General features: G+C 41.1%; 1 protein-coding gene across 1 annotated transcript in view; it reads left to right on the top strand.

Annotated features, from left to right (window-relative positions):
* Positions 1–13994, top strand: part of LOC105383499 (dystrophin) — a 401823-nt gene that overhangs the window by 6621 nt on the left and 381208 nt on the right. Inside the window, exon 7 of the mRNA XM_048622310.1 lies at positions 8086–8190. Coding sequence (XP_048478267.1) covers positions 8086–8190 — 105 coding nt within the window. The remainder of the gene's footprint in view (positions 1–8085; positions 8191–13994) is intronic.

Raw genomic sequence — 13994 nt, 5'->3', positions numbered from 1 at the left:
TGAAAAATATGTTGTAGTCATCGACTAGCATTCGCGCCCCGCGTCACTCGCCACCGCCTTATTATGGATAAGTGAAGACGGGTCAGTTCTACTGTATACAGATTAAAAAGAAAATCACAGGTGCTCAACAGAAAAGCATAATTTCATTTGTTATATTTATGATCATTAAATTTCATAAATGAATAATTATGTTCACGATAGCATGATCATAAACAGCGATTATGATATTTTTACATTTATCTATCAGAACGTTTTCAATCATAGATAAATTATCATTTGTTTAGACACGACAACGGATAAGATCAGAAAACCAGATGAGTGAATGACTGTTGCAAAATAGCGGAAATAGCTCACTTCGTTCATTCGTTTCGTTCACATAGCATTGGGACTGTAGGGCGGGCGGATTATAATTGTTGTCACTTTACACTTCCATACCAGTCGATAATGTATCTACTTCATTCAATAGCAATACTTTCTTTATATCCTCAACGAAACAGGAGTCTTTTTTATGCAATTTTGTTGCTGGTAGGCTTGGGGTAAGAAGGCATCAGAGAGTTTTTGCTCTACTTGGGAGCGGCCTAGGTCTAGCCATGTCTGTGGTGTGTGTGTCTTCAATATTATACATAATCTTCCCAATATATTTGAACTGGTCAAATAGTTATCTAAATAAGGCTAGTGCTAGTTGTGTCCACATAGCGAGGAAGCCCGCTCCGCTAGGCGCGCGCGTCTATTTCTGAAACTATCAAAATATTCCTGTCGCATCGTTGTTTATATCCCAACCACCAATAACCCTAACCACCGACCCATTCTACAGCGCAATATAGACTTTGCGCCGATTATCGTAAAGCCGAAATTAAAACGGATTGAATTAGAGTACGCTTATAAAGTAGGAATGAAATATAGTGTTCAGAAAGTGAGTGCGTTGGCTTAGTGCGTCGCCGGGCATTTCCCGGAGTGTCAGTGCCGGCCACGTCCCGCACCGTCGGCCCTCGCGACTTGTCTGCTACATGCGCGAGGAATGTGCAAACAAGATTGATATTGTAAACAGTGCCATTTCTTATTATATTTATTTCGCCGGTTAATTGCTATCGTCGTGAGTAAGTGTGTTTTTTTCGGTTTGCTTTTAGTTTCGGTCGCTTCAGTGGTGTGTCAATTTGTGACTTTCAGTTTGTCTTGATCTCATATTTGAATTTATATATTAAATTTAGTTTGCTACGTAAGTAATGCGTTACAGCGTTTGCTGTGCTAGTATTCTTTTTGTCTTACTGGTTTTGAATCTGTGATCAGATAAGTGTGATTTTTACGAAGCAACGTTTGATTACCAAAGTATATACTCGAATCTTCATTTCCTTCTTCTTGTCGTGTCGATGGCAACTGTCATAATTCCGCGGCCCAGTGTGTGCACATATTCCTCTTTCACTTTGCAAGTTCAGCAACTGTATGTAGGAACAAACGTACCAAACGTCGACCTGGGCGGTGAACAAACCTTGTAGTATTTGGTAAATTCAATGATCGGAAACCACAGACAGAGTCACGCTACAGCCTTCCACTTCAAACGACCTGACACTTGCACTAGTCGCACTAGCCCAGCACCAAACAACCAAACTCACTTTGAAAAAGCAACAACATTTCTGTGCTGCACTGAAACACCCGACAGTTCCAAATTGGCTCTTACGATGCATGAAATAGAAGTGATGTCAATTCCGGAGTGTTCAGGCTGCTCCATCGCACCAGGTTTCAGTTTCCGGTCCCGCTGTAGTGCCTGCTGGGGGGCTACTCTGACATTTCGAATAACATGCACATGTTTCACATAAAATCCCATAGGAATCAAAATTTAATTTAGTGTATGTATGTAGATGAATTGCAACGACCCCAAAAGGAAATAGAGTCGCGGGTAAGAAGTTCCCGGATACACCTATAATTCGACTGTAGCAATTAACAATGTCGTAACTGACTTTTGGCCATTTTTCAGATTATTTCACTAGAAGGTCATTATATCAATAAGGAAGGTGTTAGGAAAGTTTCAGCTCTTAATTATGAATATTTCCCAATTTTTCTTGTGGAAAAAAGTCGGATCTGTTCATGGCGACCGCTTAACACTGTCGGTAAGTATGTTGCGACACTGTTCCCGGGGCGGGCGAGCGGGGCGGCCGGTCGTATCTACCACTTCCCGCCATGTTAGCGGGATGAGCCCAAGTTGCGTGATACAATTTTATTATGTGGTCTTTAAGACCAATTAATTTATAAAAATAATGAAACTATAATGTCTTGCTCTAAATTATGGCAGACTTAGTGTATCAAGGAACGGGTAAAATCTCAAAACAATGTATGACAGAAATTAAAGACTTGTGTACAAACATGTTCCATTAAAACGGATGCAATTAAACAAATATTTATTTTTATAGCATCTCACATTAACATGCTTGCTTAATACAATGAATTTTTTTAACAATTAGTATTTTATTAAAATTTTCGCATGGAAGTTGTATAAACAGTACTGAACAGGTAACATTGTAGCAAACGGCACATTCAACAGTATTAACTGCGCATCATTTTTATTTTGAGTCGGATGTACCACATCCCACATTGTTACTTGCTTGCGTTTCAAGTACTACTGTTGTATATGGTATTACCGACTTTATTATTTGTTCTTCTTTCCCTTGTGATTGTTGGATATGGAAGAACCAACCTTGTTATTTGTACATAATGTTAAACTATTGAGTTGGATGTGGTACACTGTACCATTATTTTCTGTAAACGTTGTAAAATCTCGACCGGCTCTCTATAAAAGATAGAGCCCAGCCTCACTAGAACCTCATTGACCGCGTTACCAGCAACGTGTCCAAGCTGTAAGTATTGAAATGTATGGTACCTAACTCACTTGGCGACGGTGTGGCGTCGTCGCTAATACCATACATTTCCTTAGACTGCTTGGATACGTAGTTGCTGATGTGACCATGGCCTAGTAAGAAAGGCCTCTTACTGTAAATTTACTAAGGGCAGATTTTTCAAAAACAGTTAAAAGCTCTGGAATCTACAAAAATATTTTACTTTAATTTAACACTCACATCTTTCGAAATCCCATACATAATATTCCAGAGTAGGTAATTCTGTATGGTAAACTGAAAAAAATTATAATTTGCGTAGGTATGTCCCTTAGACTTTTTTAGTTGGACTGAAGGACCACGTGGTTCATGATTTCAGGAGCATTGCTTTTACATTCTGTATGTTTATAGGTACCGATATTTTATTATTTAATTTGTTGTTTTTCGGATAACAGCCGTCAGTAAAATTCCTAATGGATTTGAAGATGAACTAGTGCAGTCACGTGCACTGTAAGCTGCAGGTTTCTCAGCCTCTTACTGTACAGCTGCAATATATGCTAGATCTTTAGTGATAACAATAATAAATGACATCAGCGTAGGGAACAACACTGTCATGAACATCCAAACGAGCTTTTTGAGACACTTTCTTACTCCTCATAGTCCTCATTACAGAGTTCCAGGCTCCAATAAATTTATCTGATTTCCCACTTTCACTTTCAATATCCCCCTTACATCTCTCGTTAACAGGCTACCCAAACAATACAAACTCATTCTCTAGCTGTGCTCTTTAATTCTCTATCGTGATCTTACACTCAGTCACGGTTTCATCTCTTTCAAACATCATTACTTTTGCCTTTCATTCCCTTCATTTTTAAACAACATACCGGAAAGTTACTTATTTTTGCAGCTGTTCTACCGACGATGATAGTAAGACTAAATTGTCAGCATACAGCGTGCACTTAAGAAGTAACTTTTCGATTAGCAATCCTCTTTATCATCTTTTATATCCCAAACATAACTTTCTTTAAATAGATTAAATAGCCAAGGCGAAGCACACATTAAGCAGGGCTTAACACCCCTGTGGATGCTAAACCAGTCAGTGAAGGCTCTATTTATCCTAACGCAAGTCAAAGTTCCTAAACGGATCCCAGTGGTCGCGTCAATTGGCTGTCCACTCCATAAACGAACATTGTGTCCCACAAAATCATTTCCTTACTATAAAAGCCTTCCCTACATCTAAGAAGGCACAGAACTCTGTTAAGCCAGTACCTATCTGTGACATTTCGTAGTGATAAGATCGTAATCCACAAATCCCATTCCCTTTCTTTAAATACTCTATTCTATCTTTCTTTAAATACTATACTCTATTCTATTTTTTATTCTCTGTCTCCCTATCTACCCTTTCAATCAATATTTTTGCATACAGAATCAACGATACTTAAGAGGCTGATGCCATGGTGAATGTTGCGGACCTGGAGAGAGCCTTTGTCTTTATGCAAAGGAACTATGACCGCTCCGTTCCAGTTACCTGGCACTGTACCGCAACACCAGCACTCATGGAGGAGTTGGTAAATCTCAGTTGCAGCCTCCCGATGAGCGCCACAAGACTCGGTCCTCGGACTTACTCCTGCAACCACTACCGGCTACCCGCCTACGGTCCAGCGGGCAGCAGGGCGTCCCACCCTGCGTCTGCCTGTTCGTGGTCCCCACTCGAGAACTCGTCTACCCTAACTGTTATCGATTCTTCGGCAGATATGACCAGCCCACTGCCACTTCAGCTTGCATATTTTGACAGCTATGTCGGTAACCGTAGTCCTCTGACGGATAACCTGATTTCTGATACGATCTATCAAAGAAACCCCAAGCATTGCTCTCTCCATAGCACGCTGAGCGACTTGAAATCGGTGGACCAGTCCTACCGTCAGTGTCCAGGTCTCTGCACCATACGTCCTCACTGGCAGGACGCACTGGCTGAACACTTTTGTCTTCAGGCTCTGAGGAATGGCCGAGGAGAATATGTGACGAAGTTTCCCGAATTTCCCGTTCTTCGCATGCCTTAAGAAACTGCGACATTCAGTTTTGTGTCGAGAACTATAAGCAGATTATCGTTGCATTATTATAATTGATAACTAAAATTTTTCTTTGAAAATAGAAACAAAATAATGGAAAACTACAATGTTCATAGAAAAATGGATTCAGGAAAGCATCAGACATCGCAAAGAATATAAAGTCCACTTAAAATAGCAGGATTTCCCACTTCCGACAAAATCTAGAGTACTAAGTTCAGTGAACATTGTTGAATCTCCCACTACCAACAAAATTTACAATACTAAGTCCAGTTAACATTGTTGGATCTAACTCTTCCGACAAAGTTAATCTGGGATTTGACGGTTAATAATGTCACATGTGCCTTTTTTCACCTTTCCTATCAAAAATACTAACTTTTTATCTTACTACCTTGTGGCACATTTAAAACTAAGTCACCATGCCGAATTTGGTTAAGATAGATAGAGTAATGTAAATTTTAGAACTATTTTAGTCATATTTAAAACTTAAAACGGCTCTACTGAAAAGTAGCGATTTTTCACTTACGACTATGTTAAATGCAGCAGTCGAATTATATCTGTATAGAACCTTAATAATAATAATAATAGAAGCCACAATGATTTTGATCAGAAGTTTATCAGTTTTGAAAATTATTCCCAAATCAATACTTCGTCATTTACAATTTTACACTATTTATAAAAGCTCTTTGATGTAGCAAGACCGGCGTAAGCCCACCGTTGTTTTAGTACACGTTCAACAAACTAACCGCGCGGAGATTTTACAACAAAAAAAACTCTACAATGGATATCGACTGAACGGTTTCACCGGACCGACTCGACTGTTCTTAACTTCATTTTGTAAAACGCTCGTTTTTCTTGCTTTTGCATGATTGTGTTCAATTTTCAGAGTATTTTTTATACATTTTGTCATGAAACGAACGCAGGTGATTGCGTGGTGGAAGAGAAATGAAATGTTTCGGTATAGGTATTGAAGCTTGGCCACTGAATGTTGGTTTACTTATCTTATTCCAATAGCAGTCTAACCGGAATGTTTAGCCATAATATATCACAAATGCCATACCATCACACCTTCTACCATATTCTTTGAAGACTACCTGTATACTATTCAACAGTCGATCGCATAGACGCCGTGTGGTCGCTCGTAAAACTCAATTTATGTCGTCTGCCTCTAACCACCGCCTGATACTGCCTTTGTTTCCACTGCGGGGTAAATATCCAAGTTTTGTTTTGTAAATTTATTCTTTGTCGTTAAAATTACTTCTACTGCTCTAGAAATTATGGATTATTTATTAAGGAATGCAGGAAGTAAGGTTAGTTCTATACTATTCAGTCGTACAGTAATCATCTTTATCGGTTTAAAAGCAACCGTCTCTCCATTTAGTAGCAAGTAGTTCGGTATTTGTCCGCAGATGGCGCTACGTGAGGTATCGCCGCCGCACACTCGGCGACCAATCAAAACACGTTTAGATGCCGGCCATAACTCGTGCAGTGTCCCGCCAGATATTATAGGTAGCTTACTTCCATTTCAGTGGCAATTTAGGTGGACAAATGTCGTATTTTATTGTGGTTGGAAGTCAATATTTTATAAGTACCTCTTCAACTTATTTACTGAAGTTCACTTCTGTTTACACTTTATTGCTCTTTCATCTCGAGCCAGATTAGTTAATTAATTTACGTCGTGAGGTGGATCTCCCTCTATTTCTAGTCTGTGGCATGTATTGTCTAGAGAAAATACAAAGTTGCATATTTGATCTCTGCTTTCCATTTAAATACGTTGCTTTAGAAACTGCACATCGTGAAATGTAAATGTGAGTGTCTTTGTCTCGCACGGCTCTGCTACTGATTCCATTGTTTTCTTTCGCGATAATCTTATGTAGATTTCACGCTATTTGGTAATTTTTTGTGAGCATGATCAGATGATGTGACTACGCTGATTACTGAAGCCTGAAATAAGCCTGGGAATTGAGATGGTGAAACTATACAGACGGCTTCACCCTCCGCCCCGCGCCCCGCGCACCGCCCCCGCATGCCGCGGTCGCGACAGCACCCCGCGCACCCAATTATGGGAACTCCGGGGTAGTTTGATTCCCAATTGTTATGGGCCTTCACAATCAGTACAACCCAGTCAATCCAGCCATTTAGTGTTTGGTGTAAGTTGGATACCTAAGCGAAGTAGAGAAGCCCAAAAATACTTACTAAAGAAAATATGGTTATTTCAAAAGGCCGTTTTGGATATTTTTATTCAGTTTATTATTATTATATGGCAGGCTACTATAAGTCTATAACCCTACCTATTAGCTCTATAATACCGACGAGTGTAGTGTCAGCTAGGGCAATGCACTGCCTGCGTTTAAAGACAGACCAACAACTACGTACAGCCGGCAAAACCTATAACCAGCTTGGTCCGCGGTACCAACCAGCGCCCTGCGTCTCCAGATAACGACACATTATTTATGATTTAACTCACAGAATACACCGACTCGGGGAAATGCAAATACACTACCCCTGTCAACGCAAAAACTACCCTCTCCCGTCGTTACAAGAGTTAAGGCGTATAGTTTGAAGGTGATATTAGAAGCCGTTTTCCCCTAGTCCTGAGCTCATTGACGGATGTCGGCGCGGAACAAACACGCCGTGTTGACTACTGCTAAATGATCTGCTGAATGATTTGTCGCCCGACAAACTAATACTAAATGTATTGCCCAAGTTGCAAGGCTGTGTTTCGATTGAACGGCTACACTTTGATTATTCGGATGAAATGTTGTAGGAAAACGGTTTAAATGCGAGGAATGTTTGCGGATGTTGTGAGCGCCTCAGGACCCGCTTGAGATGTAATGAAGAAGATGGCGGGAACTTGCCTCGTTTAGTTGCTATTGCTTTGTTAAATTTTAATGGAAATACAACTTTTTGTCTCGGTGGGCCCTGTCTTTCGAGGTTGCAAATGCATTGAAAAATGTTTTTGTTTTATGCAGTGAGCTATAGTATAATACAATCGTGTCATCAAGAATTGACTACTTTGAGTTTGAACAGCACGTGGCGCAAGACGCGTACATCAAGACGTGACAAAATATTTGCATCGCGCGGCCTCTAGTGCCAGAGCGACGGAGATTTTTTATCACATTTTGACGTGCGAGTCTTGACCCCCGTATATAGGTACTAGGCTCGCAGGATGATAACTCGGTTGTTTGTCGCAGGCGCGCGCGGAGGAGCTGGTGGCTCGGCTGGCGGACATGGAGGTGCTCCGCAAGAACAAGCAGCTGCCGCGCGACCACGCCGCGCTGCAGCGGGACCTGGAGGAGGTATGTAGCACGCCCATTCGACTAAAGTTATGGGACTGAACACTAAAGTCCAATGTGAAGTCACACGTGACGTGTGTTGCGAGCTCGCATCGCGCCGATTCGCTATGTGTGGACCCTGCCAAACTGAGGTATTCTGAAAAGTAAAGATATGGTGGTACGCTAGTTGGACTATGATTTTGATAATTACCAACTCCGTAATGCTTTGCGAGAGTTAGCAACAATCTGCAATAAGAGTTAGAAAATTACATAAAAGATGACATAATTAAAGTTACGATTTTATCAGTGCTCAAAGTAATTTAATATCCAATATTTTCTAAATTTCTCAAGCACAGGCCACAAGACGTGACTATAGCTTTATAGCTGTCTATAGGTATTGAACATGAATAGCAATATCTGAAATTCTGAATCCTAGAGATTAGTCGCGTCGGACATCTTAATCCAAGTTCGACGGATGCGGTCGAGCTGCATTGTTTGAGCGCTGCGGCGTGCATAATAGCTTTTATACGAGTACCCACGTTCACGCAGCTATAAATATAAGTGTAGGTATGTTGGTATTGATGCTGGAATATAATAATAATTATGATTACCTCCTGAATTGTGTACCCTATGAGGCCTAAATCCATTTGAGATCTAAATCAAACAGCTATTACAAATTTATTCTAAGTATACATGAGCTAAATTTTGTAATCGGCTTCGTCAAATGACCAGAGACCTCCCGTAGCTCTATTTCCGTGTAATCGTTACCAGATGTCGCTTCAGGCCAACTCCGGCATTCTGTTTCTAAATTAAATTGTAGATGTCATTTCCCCTCTATTAACAACTTAAACTCAGTGTAACTTTATTTAGATCAAAGAATTAGGAAACTTGGGTTATTTACTTACGTAAACTTAAGGTAAACTTATAAAAAATATGTAAATTTGTTTTTAGGTTTCTTCTTAGTCCACTATCTAGACAAATATACCTAGTAAAGTAACTACAAACATGCAGTGACAGAGTAGATTAAACTTGTGCTAGAGGGATGATCACATTACCAGGACTTATTTCAAGTAGACCTTTCTCTATCTGTAAGTCGGTGTTTAGCAAAGTTTAATCGCGTTTACACGAGTTAAGTAGTCGCTCGCTGTTGGCGCCCAACTAGGAACTAGTTAATGGAGGAACTTGCGGAGGCTACAATAGGCACTGCCCTGGGGACTACCCATTGTGCGGCGCTGGTAGCTAACTAGGCACTTGCTTACCTGAATACAGTGCAAATGTATAGAGATATACAGAAACTACCTTATGAGAAAGGAATACAAAAAGTAAACAAAGTTTTCTCACAATTGTTGGTTAATTTCTAGCAGTCATCAGTCAATTACGAATAGGTATCGTTATTGTCGAGGCAGATGTAACTGATCGTTGCTGTAGCATGTCCCCAGAGGCTCTACCGATACTCATATGTGATGAGGGGGTGCTATCTAGGGCTAGGAGGGGTCGTCTCAGCAGCTTCCGCCATCACGGCTCTCGTCGCGACAGATACGTTACTTTGCTTATTGTTTTCGACAAGTTGTTCCCCATGCACGTGTAATTTTAAAAGCAGACGATATATTTAAAGTTCCCTCAAGACTTTTCGTCTCAGGATCTTTAGACTCGTGTATATGTAAATATGAATAGGTCCGGTAATAAGAAAAGTAATACCTCTACAAGTCTGCAGTCGTTCCCCGCGGTACAGTTAAGTACGAGGTGATTGCGCCAACATACGACATTACTCATTAGAAGCGGAGCTGTGTGGCGGTGTCAGACATACGATGCTAACGGCGTCATTCATTTCATTTACATTATGTATTCTACATTATCATATTGACAACTTCGTGCGCGACCCTCCTTGCGGGGTGAAAGAAGTGGCGGGGGCGAGGTAGCACGACATTTTAGAAGACGAGTACACACGGAGAAAAGTGTGCCCGGATAAATCTCGCGATAACGTGTCACTATTTGTGACGTAATGTAAGAGTAAACTATGTTGATCAATAAAAAGGTTCATAAAACTAGTTTCATTATTTGGGGTGTATTCGACCAAGCTCGAGTAACTTTTTACTCACGAGTAAACTACCAGTAACTCGGGAGTAAGCAGATTTTGCATTCTACCAAACCTCGGCCAAACCAAGATTCGGCACACGGTTCTACAGAAAACCCCCGAAGATTATATACTTGTCGGGGAGTGGGCACGAGCTAGCAGTGGTTGGTCCATGATTCGATCTGCTAGGTCGTTGGTATCGCCATTCATCATCATACTCCAGAAATAAAGGCATAGATAGGTAGTACACTCGATTTATTCGGAATTACCGATCTTACAAAATACACGAGGATGCACTTGATACAGTTGGATTAACTTTGATAGCGAAACGTGGTGATCACTGCGGAAGGTGCACAATCGACCCGTTCAATAATTGAAATCAGAATGACAGTCCGTCCCTGCTCAACCGACTACCCCCCTTACCTTTTTATTTTTTAATATGGACCGTCCACAGATTTCACCCAAACTGCCAACATTTCAAGTGACAATTTGACGTTTCGATTAATTGAATGAATTTAGTAAACCTAATATAAAGCAAGGTAAACTCAAAATCTTCTTGAACTCCGACATAGTTTTATAATGCGATTCAATCTATTTGCGAAAATATACGATTTGTGGTTTTTGACGTTATTTTATTGACGAATCATAGATAATAATAATATGATTATTAAAATTCAAAAGGTAAATATTCCAAGGATTGTAGCAGTTCTGGCCTCAACACTCATCCTAAGACTAATGGTCTCAGGATCAGTGGTCTCATGTGCGTCGAACTCAGATTATGACAGATTTTACAACACATGTGGCCGCCTCGCCTGCTCGGCCGAGACTGCCGCAATAATGACGTGCAGTGCACGCGTTGTCCTTCCCCGCTACCTCACCCGCTACCCGCTATCGTCTTGGGTACCTCGTCCCCTCCGCGTCTGTCACCCCGCAAGGAGGGTCGCGCACGAAGTTGTCGAGCTATAGTGTGAGGCTTTACTCTTTGATTACCACATCATATTATTATCAAACTGAAAACTTCAAAAAGTCAATAGTTTGAGTGATGTAAAATGTTCTAAATGAGAAACCACTAGGCCCCACTTGCACCAACATATTTAATCTAGATTTAGTGTTAAATCTCGATTTAGTGTAAAATTTTATATGGACTGACGTTTCTTAAATCGAGACTTAACACTAAATCTAGATTTAATATGTTTCTGCAATTGGCCCTAGAAGTCTTATTGAAACTTCATATAAGTAGTTCCAATAAGAATTTGTAGTTCCTTTACAGATTGCCCTTGCCATCAAAACTTAACACATGATTAACGCTGTCTAGTACCGTTTTAAACACCACCGCTTTTGGATGTTAGTTAATTTTCGAATCTAAATGAAGATAGATCTGTATCCGTGAAGCAGTTCTGTGAAATGGAAAGTCACAACATGTCACGTCGATGGCGAGTATCACTGCCTGTCGCCCGCTGTCACTGCGCTCGTAATAACATGCATGATGCGACATGCAGTATATTGTGACATGTGCCGCGCCACTCGTGACGTGTGTCACGGAGATTATGTCAACATGATCATACACAGGATTACAGACAGCAGCAGTTGAACTGTAGTTCTGGATATATCTTATGAGTTATTTTCCACCGTTTTTATTGCATTTGTCACACGATGTATTTCAACATTCGTGAGGTTTCTACATGCGTTTATGTAATTAACAAAATGAGTTGTAAATTGAACTAACCAATCCTAATCAATAAACAGTTGCTTTATCCAACCGCAATCCTTATCACGCGGAGGCCACGCATCCCGCCACCGATATGCAATACACTATACCTTATTTCACATCAGAATCTTCTGACCTGAGGGACCTTACTGTACTGCATTTAAACTCCATAGTAGCTTGTCATATAGGACCTCAAGGCATAGTGTATGTGCGGTGCAGTCTGCAACGATGGAATCTTACTTGCCCCGCCGCTGTGGGGCCGCGTGGAGTCACGGTGGTGCCCCCTCCTGCACCTGTCTGTCTGTTTGTACAGGGTTGTGGATTAACTAACTGTGTTTAACTAAATGCTGTGGTAACGTTTAGTAACATGTAATTGCACTGAAAAATATCGAGATATTTGTTAGTTGATTAAGAGTTGAAATGACCATGGCCGAATAACTAATAAAGATATTCCATTGATGGGCTGCAAACCGCACATAAAAGGCATTTTATAAACAGATACAACAGCCTTAATACCTACAAAAAAACATACTCTTAATTAAAACCTTCAATTTGTATAAAAAGTATATTAATACTAATACTTAATACTACCTGAACATTCACCTTCACCCTATAACTGCAGTCGGTAAGAGCCCTAACAGTCGACAACTAATAGACGAACTAATTTGTAACACAATCGCTCCAGAGCATCGCATTTGTACCGGCATCTGTATAACTAGGTACAGGCGGACACAAGTGCGTCTGCCGCAGTGCTGATAGCACTCGAACCTGATGATACTTCGCTGAACTAACGCGAGGGTTTACACAAGTGGGCGGGGGACCGAGTGCTTACAATGGAAACTACAAACCAACTTCTAACTTAAAGAGTTTACTTTCTACTTTTAAGAGGGTGTGGATATTCCTGGATCTATTCTAAAAACTTATTCTCTCGTATCTTAGTTATGTCTTGAGAAGCTACAGGAAAACCAATGATGATGAAAGTACTTAAATTTATGAAGGTATGGTAATAAATTCCGACGTCCCGCTTCGCCAAAATGCCAATTTCAACAAATGTGTTCGCGCGCGCGTAAAGCACCCCCCTCAAGGTCACCGCTGTTCACTGCACTGCGACCCCCACCGTGACCTTGTCGCAAGCGAATTTAGACTGTACAGCAGGGATATAAAAACCACGTGTAAAGAAGCGTGAGGGGCAGGTGATAGTGAACGGCCGGCGAGGGGTATTCAGTATTGTGCAAGAACTAAAGACAACAAGGCCCATAGTGTTGTGTCTGCGGTGGTAGTGAGATGTCAACTACGCTTCTACTAGCGAGGGAGTGCGGAGTGCAATGTTCGGTTGGCAGGAGGCCGTTGATCTCAGTATTATAATTCTGTTCTCTCAGGAGATGTTTGTGCTGTGCTAACTAGACAGCTCTGCAAATGTACCTTCCAGGAATTTCATTAAGTAGCTGGCACATAGTTATAGTCTACAAAGCTAATACTCGTTGGTACATATCTCAGTTGATGGCGTTGAAACTGAAAGCAAGTTATTAATTAGGCATTGGTTCAGCGCGTCGTGTGTATGCAAGTAGTCTGCTCTCAGCCATACGCCTTGCAAGTCAGCGGCAACTGACATGTTTTGATGCAATAAAATTGTAAGGTGCCTGTTATGATTTGAAAGAAATTAGTTTCCACCAGTGCTATGCTATATAATTATGTGCACCAATGAACACGATAGGTGGATATCAAGCGTATCGATAGCAACTCAGCACAGCATCATCAACATCTCTGGCAGATAGGCGCCATTTTGCGATGACTTAATAAAGGTTCACCCCTATAAACATCATCATCATCAGCCAATAATAATCCACTGCTGGACATAGGCCTCTCCTAAGGAGTGCCACAACACTCGGTGCTCGGCCATCCTCAACCAACCACTACCGACTACCCGCCTAAGGTCGTCAGTCTAGTGGGCAGGAGGGCGTCCCACGCTGTTCTGTGCCTGTTCGAGGTCTTCACTCGCGAACTCGTCTACCCCAACGGTTGGGGATTATTAGATCCTGTAGATAC

The sequence above is a fragment of the Plutella xylostella genome, chromosome 7 (genome assembly GCF_932276165.1).
Source record: "Plutella xylostella chromosome 7, ilPluXylo3.1, whole genome shotgun sequence".
In the NCBI taxonomy this organism is placed as follows: domain Eukaryota; kingdom Metazoa; phylum Arthropoda; class Insecta; order Lepidoptera; family Plutellidae; genus Plutella; species Plutella xylostella.
This window is presented reverse-complemented; position numbering and strand designations above follow the sequence as displayed.